The 11,886-nt window shown below is 45.3% G+C and overlaps 1 protein-coding gene across 1 annotated transcript; it reads left to right on the forward strand.

Annotated features, from left to right (window-relative positions):
* Nucleotides 1–5,018: 5,018 nt before the first annotated feature.
* Nucleotides 5,019–7,312, forward strand: LOC131448934 (uncharacterized; the record flags this gene model as incomplete). The annotated part of the gene is made up of 2 exons (XM_058621767.1): nucleotides 5,019–5,769; nucleotides 6,517–7,312. Coding segments are annotated over exons 1-2 (999 nt in total), but the record flags the coding sequence as incomplete, so codon positions are not given.
* Nucleotides 7,313–11,886: the final 4,574 nt, after the last annotated feature.

Consider the following 11,886-nt stretch of genomic DNA (forward strand, 5'->3'; position numbering starts at 1 on the left):
TTTTTCTGACAGTAATTGCAACATACCTGAGAATGGATTTTCTCCAAGGCAGGTCACTTAGTAAGTGAGAGAAGAAGCTCAATAAAACAGAAAAATGTAAACAATATTACTTAATAATAGTATTTTTATTTGCCTGAAAACTTTGTCCTGTGTTTTATTATCATCATAAACATGATTAATTAAAGGAAAACTTACAAAATGATAAAATAATCATGAAAATTCAAGTTTTCAGTCAAATTTGCATATTGTTGATGCATTCACTTAATAAATCATGATACATTGCTCTCCCCTACACAAAAGTAGATAGTAGTAGTAAAAAGTATCGGTATCGGCAATACTGGCCCTGTATTTACTTGGTATTGGATCGATACCAAATTTTGCAGTATCGCACAATTTGTCGGCCTCATCACAGATGATCGAGACAGAGAACTTCTACAGAACTTTGTGGACTGGTCCCTGCAGAACCGCCTCCAGATCAATGTGAGGAAAACTAAGGAACTGGTGGTGGATTTCCAGAAATGACACTCTCCTCTAACACCAATGAACATCTAGGAAACGGACATTGAGATGGTAACATCTAATAAGTACTGACCATGCTGCTATTTAAAGGAAGGGTCAGAGCAGACTCTATCTGCTGAGGAGTCTAAGGTCTTTTGGAGTGCCGGGAGAACTCATTAAGACCTTCTATGACTCAGTTGGGCATCAGCCATCTTTTATGGAGTGGTCTGCTGGGGCAGTCGTATCTCAGCTGAGGACAGGAAGAGGCTGGACAGCTCTGTCCTTTGATGTCCCTCTCAGTGTAGGTGGTGGAGAGAGGAGAATGACTACTGTAATGGCGCATTTCCACCAGCTCTACTCGCCTCACCTCGGCATAGCACGACATGACACGATTAGGTTGCTTCTCCACTACAAAAAAGCACTTACTTAACGTGGGCGGAGTCATCACTGCACGGCTGAGTGAAACTGCGGTGACTTGTTTTATACGCGACACACACACACACACACACACACGAGTGACGAGTGACTTTACACCAGACTCCTGTAGTTGTCTGAGATTAATCCACACGTCTCTAGAGCACAGACTCCTTCTCCACAGACTACAGCGGCAGGTCTGTGATGCTGCTCGCGATCGCCAGCGCTGTCCCTAAATACACCAAACTCCTCTGTTAAATATAGTAGTTGTTGGAGATTAACCCACGTTTTTAGGATAGTTAAGTAGTTTTAACTGATCTACAGTTCGGCGCTGTTCGGCTTGATTTCTGTGTGGGACGTCTCTTCCTGTGACGGGACTCTGTCCAGTCAGTGGCCGGCAGTCTGACCAATCATCGCATAGTTACCTACTCAGCACGCTTTTGGAACCTCGCCTGAGCAGGTACTAAAAATCGTTCCTGGTACCAAGTACTATGCTAGTGGAAACGCTACTTAAACGAGGCGAGTAGAGCCGGTGTAAATGCACCATAAATGGCTGAATTGTGATCCTATGCTGTGATTGTTTATGGTGTGGCCCAGCAGTGCCACCTTGTGGCCGGTTCTGCTTTTGTTTTTGAGGAGTGCCGTTTTCTTTTTGTGTCTGTTTTTCTTATGACGCTGTGTGTGCTGCTCCCAGTGCCATGCGCGCTCGTGCGTCACCTGAGGTCCGGTAAAAAACAGTATGAAAGTGGAGCGGTTTTGTCCGGTTGTCTGTTATTTCTGTGAGATTTAAGTTTGTTTGTGTTACTTCTAAGAGCCAAAGGGTGAGGCATATGTTAATATTGAGCGCATGCTAGCTCTAACAATGGGAATCGTTGTCATTGTTCATGTTGTGCACAGACGTCTTAGAGTGACGGACCGGAAGTGAAAGTCTAGATGTTTGTTTGTTTGTTTTTTTTAAGAATGATGACAAACTCACATAAGAACAACACCATTTCACATTTCAAAATCAATCACACCTCCTATAAAGAACCAAAAGAAGGAATTCTAAACAGACAAACAACAAATTTAAATTAAATTACATTACATTACATTACATGTCATTTAACAGACGCTTTTATCCAAAGCGACTTACAATAAGTGCATTTAAACTTAAAATTTGGGTACAAATAAGAGCAAGTAGTAAGAAAGAGCTTCAAGTAAGCCAAACTATGAAGTGCTAGTCATAAGTGGATGTATAATTTTCTTTTTTTTTTTTTGTCGTCGTCTTAGTCAAGGTAGAGTCGGAAGAAATGTGTTTTTAGTCGGCGGCGGAAGATGTGGAGATCAAGATCACCCGAGCCCCTCGTCACAGCCACAGAATCCTCAAGTTTTTGATCCTCTTTGTGAGCGCCCGGGGAGCATTGGGAGTTGGGTACCTTGCTCAGTGTTACCCCAGCCCTTTTTTTGGCCGGGTGGGGATTTGAACCAGCGACCTTCCGGTTACAAGTCAAGTTCCCTTTCCACTTGGCCACGGGCTGCCCTGAGTCAGGTAGATCCAATCATTTAGATTGCGTTTTGTTTTTGATATCATTCTTAGTTAGTTAAGGATCGCCAATCATTAGGATTGCGCTTTTGAGTTAGCTTTCATTTTGAAGTGTTTAGAGCCCTGTTTTCCTCCGTTTGGAGAGTTTTCTGTTTAAGTTTTACCTGATAACCTTAGTCTGAGTTTGTTTCCTCTTCGGAGTGATTTTTTGTTTCCGCGTTTATAGTTCCGCAACGTTTCTCTTGTAGAGCGTTGCGCTCGCCATTTGTTATAGGTTTTCATAGCCACGCTTTTGTTTTTCCTCAGTAAAGAGGACCTGCCTTGAGAATTGTTTACGAGTGCCAAAAAAGACAATTAAAAGGCCTCTGCATCTGAGTCCTCTCTGATCCGTCTTGTCAGTACACACTGGCCAGTATGGACTCAGCAGAGACCAGACAGTGGCTAGCAGCCCTGAGCACCCAGGAAGCCCGTCTCTCCAGGCAGGAGCAGTTCCAGACCACCATGGCGGAGCATCTGGGCCAGCTTACGACCCAGGTGCGGAATCTGACTGATCTCCTGCGGTCCACGACCAGCCCGCTCGCAGCACCGAAGCCTCCGGTGTCTGTGGCAACACCGACGCAGGCTGCCTCCTTCGCCGGATCCGGGGTGACACTCGCGCCCCCAGAGCGCTTTTCACGCGAACCAGGACTCTGCCAAGCCTTCATAACTGAATGCTCCATGCATTTTGAACATTATGCCCCGACCTTTACCTCGGACAGATCCAAGGTCGCCTTCATGATCTCTCATCTGTCGGGCAGAGCGAGAGCGTCAGCCATGGCCGAGTGGGGACGAGACTCGCCCCTCTGCGGGTCACTCACAGACTTTCAGGGAGCCTTACGGCAGACGTTCGACCCGGTCTCCACGGCCCGGGAAAAGGCAAGAGAGCTGAGTGGGCTGAAACAGGGGAGTCGATCAGTCTGTGACTACGCTGTTCAGTTCCGTACCTTAGCGGCGGAGAGCGGGTGGAACGCGACGGCGCTTTACGACATCTTCCTGAAGGGGCTGGCGAAACCGATCCAGGAGCAGCTGGTGCCGCTGGACCTGCCGACAAGCCTGGACGCCCTAATTGCTCTGGCCATCCGGACCGACAACAGACTCCACGAGCTCAGGCAGCGCGACGACCGACCACCACGCTCCGCAACGCCGACTGGGCTGGCGCCCCACCGATCACCTCCCGAGCAGCCTCGATACCCCAGGGAGGTAGTGGGAGAGCCCATGGAGCTAGGGCGGACGAGACTGACAGCCGAGGAGCGACGACGACGGCGGCAGGAGGTCACAGGTATGACACCATTCAAATCTGCCGCCCGGCAGGTGTTGGTCCGCCAGGGGGATCGGGTCAAAAAAGCTGCGGACCGTAGGAGACGACCCACCCCCGCCTACCAGCCAGGGCAGAAAGTGTGGCTGTCTGCCAGAAACCTCCATCTGCGGGTCCCCTCCCGGAAGCTGGCACCGCGGTTTGTGGGGCCATTCCCAGTCTCCAAGGTCATCGGCCCCGCAGCAGTTCGCCTGCGCCTGCCCCGGTCCCTCCGAGTCCACCCCACGTTCCATGTCAGCCAGGTCAAGCCGGAGGTCCAGTCTACAAGGTCAAACGGCTGCTTGCGGTCCGAAGCAGGGGCCGGGGCAGGCAGTACCTGGTGGACTGGGAGGGATACGGGCCAGAGGAGAGACAGTCGGTCCCGTCCCGGTTCATCTTGGACCCTAGCCTCATTAAAGAATTCCACAAAGACCATCCTGAGCAGCAGATGTCTTGTGTTGGGTCTCCAACACAAGACATCTAGCCTTTATAAATCTACGGTCGGAGGCCTCTTACTCAATATCCATACTTGTCTGTACTTGTCTGGTTTGTGTTGTTTTTGTTTATTAAAGTCATCTTTATTGTAAAACAGGGTTTACAATAAAGATGCGACTTACAGAAACATGTAGTGAATGAAACAAGGAGACGTAAAGCTTTGCCAGGGGAAGCTTACATGTTATACAGTGTGCATTTGGACTATCTGGGTATCTCATAGGACTACTGGAATTAAGCTAAATATCACTTCTGTAGGTCTTTCTTATTTGGTTGCTATTTCATTAATTGCTATTGTATCTAACTGGGTTGCTTGACTTTTGACTTGTCTGTTTAGTTAAGGTGAAAGTTTGTTGTTGATATTTTGTCTGCTAGGTCAAAGAGAAAGTTGTTATTGTTGCTGTTTTGACATAGTTTCTATTGAGCCATCACCATCACCAGGTGTGAAGTTTCACTGGCAACAGGGGAGTGGCCAACACAGCTAAAACCAATAAGCCCCTACTCAGGTGTTTTCTTTTAGAAAAAAGCTTCACTGAAGTTTCATTGGCTACAGGGAAGTGGCCAACACAGCTGCAACCAATCAGCCCCTAATCAGGGAGTGGCCACACAGCTGCAACAAATCAGCACCTAATCATGTGTCTATTAAAAAGGAGTCTAAACCGGAGTCTCAGGAAGACAAAGACAAAGGAGTCTAAACCGGAGTCTCAGGAAGACAAAGACAAAGGAGTCTAAACCGGAGTCTAACAAGGAGGCTAACAAGGAGGCTAACGAGGCTAAGTACCTGTCTGCAAGTGTTTTCTACCTTTCACATATGTGCACTTTTTCCATTCCTGTTCATGTTTCTTCTCATAGATATTACAAACCTCACACTCACCCACAGCATCACCGTAACCTGTCCTCACTTATCTATCCCACCTGCTCCACACACATCCAACACCTTGTTGCAGGGGGCCTGTGGAACTGCCAGTCAGCTACCCGCAAGACTGAGTTCATCTCTGGCTTTGCTACTGAGCAATGCCTGGACTTCCTTGCTCTCACTGAGACTTGGATAACACCCTCCAACACATCCACCCCTGCGGCTCTCTCCCCCGCCCACTCCTTCTCCCACACACCCAGATCCACTGGAAGAGGTGGCGGGACAGGTCTGCTCATCAACCCCAACTGGACTTTCACTCTTTACCCACTGCCACACTTCTCTTCACAGTCGTTTGAATTTCATGCTGTAACTGTAACTCACCCAGTAAAACTCATCATTGTCGTCATCTACCGTCCACCAGGCCCATTGGGACACTTCTTGGAGGAACTAGATGTCCTCCTCTCAAATATCCCAGAAAATGGCCCACCACTTGTTCTTCTTGGTGACTACAACATCCAGTCAGAGAAGTCATCCGATCTACTTCTTCTACTTTCCTCTCTTTCTCTCTCACTTGCTCCCTCTCCACCAACTCACAAAGCTGGCAACCACCTTGACCTCATCTTCACCAGAAACTGCTCCACCTCCAACCTCAAGGTAACTCCACTTCATGTCTCTGACCATTTCTTCATTTCCTACTCTCTCCCACTCTCCCAATCTGATGATCTCATCTCATCAGATATGGCACTTGTCCGTCGTAACATTCGCTCTCTCTCTCCTCAACTGTTCTATCAGCACTTCCTTCAGCTGACTCCTTCTCCCTCTGCCACAGACACATTCCTCTCTACTCTGTCCTCCTCTCTTGACTCTCTCTGTCCTCTTACTTCACGGCGGGTTCGTAAGTCCTCCCCAGCCCCGTGGCTGTCTGACTCAGTGCATGCTGAGAGAGCCACGATACGGGCAGCAGAAAGGAAATGGAGGAAATCAGAATCAGAATCAGAATCAGAATCAGAAGAGCTTTATTGCCAAGTATGATTTGCACATACAAGGAATTTGTTCTGGTGTCATTGGTGCATAACAAGCATACAAAATTAAAAAAAAAATCAAAACACCCTGACGACCTGCTTTCCTATCATTCTCTTCTCTCCACCTTCACTGTCTCCATCTCTGCAGCCAAACAAGCTTTCTATCAGACTAAAATTCAATCCTCTTTCTCTAACCCCAAAAAACTTTTCTCAATCTTCTCTAACCCTGTCCTCTAACTACTGGGGTCCCTCAGGGTTCTGTCTTGGGCCCTCTCCTCTTCTCTCTGTACACCAGCTCTCTTGGTTCTGTTATTCTCTCTCATGGTTTTTCTTATCACAGCTACGCCAATGACACCCAACTCATTCTCTCTTTTCCCAGCTCCGACACACATGTAGCAGAACGGATCTCTGCTTGTCTGACCGACATCTCTCAGTGGATGTCTGACCATCACCTGAAACTCAATCTCGACAAGACTGAGTTTCTTTTTCTCCCAGGAAAGGGCTCTCCCACCACTGACCTGACCATCACCCTCGACAACTCTGTGGTAACTCCTTCTCATACCGCAAAGAACCTGGGTGTGACACTTGATGACCATCTCTCCCTCACTGCCAACATTGCTGCAACAGCTCGATCTTGCAGATACATGTTGCACAACATCAGAAGGATACGGCCTCTTCTAACCCAGAAGGCGCCACAGGTTCTGGTCCAGGCTCTTGTCATCTCACGCTTGGATTACTGCAACTCCCTCCTGGCTGGTCTCCCTGCGTGTGCCATACGACCTCTCCAACTCATCCAGAATGCAGCAGCTCGACTGGTCTTCAACTTACCAAAATTCTCCCACACTACACCGCTCCTCCACTCCCTTCACTGGCTTCCTGTAGCTGCTCGCATCCGCTTCAAGACTCTAGTGCTTGCGTTCAATGCTACAAACGGATCCGGTCCAGCCTACATCCAGGACATGATCAAAACCTACACCCCAGCCCGCCCACTCCGCTCTGCATCAGCAAACCGGCTCACTGCCCCCTCACTGCGAGGATCGCAGAGGCATTCGCAGAACTCGAGACTGTTCACTGTCCTAGCTCCCAAATGGTGGAACGAGCTCCCCATCAACAGCCGGACAGTGGAAAGCCTCCACATCTTCTGCCGCCGACTAAAAACACATTTCTTCCGACTCTACCTCGACTAAGACGACGACGGAGAAAAAAAAAAAAAAACAAACGTATACATTGCACTTACGACTAGCACTTCATAGTTTGTCTTACTTGAAGCTCTTTCTTACTTCTAGCTCTTATTTGTCCCCAAATGTTTAAATGCACTTATTGTAAGTCGCTTTGGACAAAAGCGTCTGCTACATTACATTACATGTCATTTAACATGTAACATGTATCTGCAAGATCGAGCTGTTGCAGCAATGTTGGCAGTGAGGGAGAGATGGTCATCAAGTGTCACACCCAGGTTCCTTGCGGTATGAGACGGAGTTACCACAGAGTTGTCGAGGGTGATGGTCAGGTCTGTGGTGGGAGAGCCCTTTCCTGGGAGAAAAAGAAACTCAGTCTTGTTGAGATTGAGTTTCAGGTGATGGTCAGACATCCACTGAGAGATGTCGGTCAGACAAGCGGAGATCCGATCTGCTACATGTGTGTCGGAGCTGGGAAAAGAGAGAATGAGTTGGGTGTCGTCGGCGTAGCTGTGATAGGAAAAACCATGAGAGAGAATAACAGAACCAAGAGAGTTGGTGTATAGAGAGAAGAGGAGAGGGCCCAAGACAGAACCCTGAGGGACCCCAGTAGCTAGAGGACAGGGTTCCGACACAGATCCTCTCCAGGTTACTCTGTATGTTCGGTTTTGAAGATAGGACGAGAGTAGCGTAAGTGCAGATCCTGAGACACCTAGTTCTTGAAGGGAGGAAATAAGGATCTGGTGGTTAACTGTGTCAAACGCTGCAGAAAGGTCCAAGAGGATGAGCACAGAGGAGAGAGAGGCAGCCCTGGCAGTGTGGAGTTGCTCAGTGACAGCAAGAAGTGCAGTTTCGGTCGAGTGACCTGCTTTAAAACCAGACTGAAGAGGATCAAGAAGGTTGTTCCGGTGAAGGTAGGAGGAGAGTTGGTTAAAGATAGTACGCTCCAGAGTTTTGGAGAGAAAAGGAAGAAGAGAGACAGGTCTGTAGTTATTTACTTCAGACGGGTCAAGGGTGGGTTTTTTAAGGAGGGGGGTCACTCTGGCCTCTTTAAGAGAGTCCGGAAAGCAACCAAATGATAGAGATGTGTTAATGAGGTGGGTGAGGAAAGGAAGAAGATCAGAAGCAATTGACTGAAGAAGGTGAGAGGGAATAGGGTCAAGGGGGCAGGAGGTGGGGCGGGCAGAGGTTATTAGTGAAAGAACTTGATCCTGAGCTAGAGGGGTGAAAGAGGATAGAGAAGGAGCTGAATTTGTGGTTGGTAGAGTGGTGAGATCAGGAGGTGGGGTTGAGAAAGAAGAGCGAATGTCATCTACTTTTTTGTGAAGTAGTTGACAAAGTGAATTGGTAGAAGGGAGGAGGGGGGGTCAAGGAGGTTAGAGAAGATCGAGAAAAGTTTTTTGGGGTTAGAGAAAGAGGATTGAATTTTAGTCTGATAGAAAGATTGTTTGGCTGCAGAGATAGAGGCAGTGAAGGTGGAGAGAAGAGAGTGATAGGAAAGCAGGTCGCCAGGGTGTTTTGATTTCCTCCACTTCCTTTCTGCTGCCCGTATCGTGGCTCTCTCAGCGCGCACTGAGTCAGACAACCACGGGGCTGGGGAGGACTTACGAACCCGCCGTGAAGTAAGAGGACAGAGAGAGTCAAGAGAGGAGGACAGAGTAGAGAGGAATGTGTCTGTGGCAGAGTTGGGATGCATGAGGGAGAAGGAGTCAGCTGAAGGAAGTGCTGATAGAACAGTTGAGGAGAGAGAGGAGGGAGAGAGAGAGTGAAGGTTGCGACGGACAAGTGCAATATCTGATGAGATGAGATCATCAGATTGGGAGAGTGGGAGAGAGTAGGAAATGAAGAAATGGTCAGAGACATGAAGTGGAGTTACCTTGAGGTCGGAGGTGGAGCAGTTTCTGGTGAAGATGAGGTCAAGGTGGTTGCCAGCTTTGTGAGTTGGTGGAGAAGGAGCAAGTGAGAGAGAAAGAGACGAAAGTAGAAGAAGTAGATCGGATGACTTCTCAGACTGGATGTTGAAGTCACCAAGAAGAACAAGTGGTGGTCCATTTTCTGGGATGTTTGAGAGGAGGACATCAAGTTCCTCCAAGAAGTGTCCCAATGGGCCTGGTGGACGGTAGATGACAACAATGATTAGTTTGACTGGGTGAGTTACAGTTACAGCATGAAATTCAACGACTGTGTAGAGAAGTGTGGCAGTGGGTAAAGAGTGAAAGTCCAGTTGGGGTTGATGAGCAGACCTGTAATGTAATGTAATATTAAAAGGAGAAAGAAAAAGAGGACCATGACAGTTTGAACTGCCTTTTTGTTGTTGGAGCCAGAAATCTAAGTAATATAATGTACAACTTCATGGAGAAAAGGTACGAAATCATTTATAAATGTGTAATTTTGCCAACAGAATTAATAAATGTATAATAAATTATTATATTAACTATTATTCTTATATTCTGTTTACTTTGACTTCTAGAAAAGCAAAATACCACATTCTCTGCTGAAGTTTTGCCAGAATGTTCTGGTGTGTAAATTATAAAAATTATATGTGGGTGGTCTTCACAGGAACAACAGTTTGTATTGATGTGTAATATCTGTGAATTATTTTGAACGACACTTCTGTGAGGGGCCACACGGTGGGGTAGTGGTTAGCACTCTCGCCTTGCAGCAAGAAGACCCGGGTTCGAGCCCCGGTTGGAACAAGGGCCTTTCTGGATGGAGTTTGCATGTTCTCCCCGTGTGTGTGTGGGTTCTCTCCGGGTTCTCCGGCTTCCTCCCACAGTCCAAAAACATGCAATGTGGGGATTAGGTAAATTGAACACTCTAAATTGACCATAGGAGTGAGTGTGAGTGTGAATGTTTGTTTGTCTCTTTCTGTGTGTGGCCCTGCGATGGACTGGCGAACTGTCCAGGGTGTACCCCGCCTATCGCCCGATGTAGCTGAGATTGGCACAGCACCCCCCGCGACCCTCTGGCAGAGGATAAAGCGGTAGATGATGACTGACTGACTGACACTTCTGTGAGGAGTCATCCCAACTTTTTTTCCAGTCAATGTTGTTCCAATAAATACTAATAATAATTTGGAATAGACACAATTTCTTTCTGAAACAAGACACGGGCATACTTATTATTTCGAGGAAGTTTACGAAAAGAGATTTTTCCAACAGTGGGGAGGGAGACAGAAGTGGGTGGAGCTCTGTCAGTATCTCTAAAAAGCATTATTGAGCCTGATGGAAGGGCGTTAAATACAATTGCAAAATATTATGTGTTGATAGAAACTCTCTATAAGAGGAAATGCTTAGCCCAATTTATCTTAAAAGCATTGTTTAGTGTATTAAAGTTGATCATTATTCATAACAACCCTTTTTTGATATAATGTGTACCATTTTTCCAGATGAAGTTAGGCAAAAAACTTCCTTCCATGGATTGCATGTACGAGCAGCGTTGTCGGGATCATCAGGGACTCACTCTCTGCTCAGTCACAAACGCTGCAAGTACAACTTGAGACACAGCAGAGCGACAGTATAAAAACTCACAGAACTCGCTTTTTTAAACAGTTTCTTCCTGGCTACTGTCAGATTGATGGCAAAAAAAAACCTAATGGACTTCACTTAATTACCTGTGCAAAATTTTTATATATTATAAATGTGCAATATTTTTATATATTATAAATGTGCAATATTTTTTATATATTATAAATGTGCAATGTTCTTATATTTTATAAATGTGCAATATTTGTATATATTATAAATGTGCAATATTTTTATATATGATAATGTGCAATATGTTTATATTTTATAAATGTGCAATATTTTATATTTTATAAATGTGCAATATTTTTATATATTATAAATGTGCAATATTTTTATATATTATAAATGTGCAATGTTCTTATATTTTATAAATGTGCAATATTTTTATATTTTATAAATGTGCAATATTTTTATATATTATAAATGTGCAATATTTTTATATTTTATAAATGTGCAATATTTTTATATATTATAAATGTGCAATACATTTACTTATACTTTATACTCACTGTGTCCTCATGTTTATAATGATCTATATTTTATGTCTTAAACTTTCTTATTAGGGTTCATCTTTCGTAGCTGTATAGTGTTTTTAATCTTACCTCTTCATACTTTTTAACCTAAACTCTTAACTTTTACTATTTGAACTGATGACTCTGAGAGAATTCCAATGTGTTTTGACTGCTGGTTATGCACAAGTGGAAAATAAAGAACCTTGAACCTTGAACCTTGAAGTCATTCTATCAACACTCTGCCTTTTAGAGGGAAGTCCCTTTTGCAGCCACTGATTCAATTTGTTTTGAGTTTTTTTAATGAATGGAGAAAAATTCTTACTTTCTGATCTTTGGAGATAAGAATACTTAAGTATGTAACTTCTTCCTTGATCAGAATGTTGCAAATAGTTTGTATATTACAATCTTTCAAAGGTAAAAGTTCACATTTCTTTAGATTTAGATATAGACCTAAAGTGGTTCATTACATGAATGACAGCATTTTTCAGAAAGATTGTAATATCATCAGCAAGCTGACTGATGATGACATCAC

Source organism: Solea solea, chromosome 21, assembly GCF_958295425.1.
Source record: "Solea solea chromosome 21, fSolSol10.1, whole genome shotgun sequence".
Classification (NCBI taxonomy): domain Eukaryota; kingdom Metazoa; phylum Chordata; class Actinopteri; order Pleuronectiformes; family Soleidae; genus Solea; species Solea solea.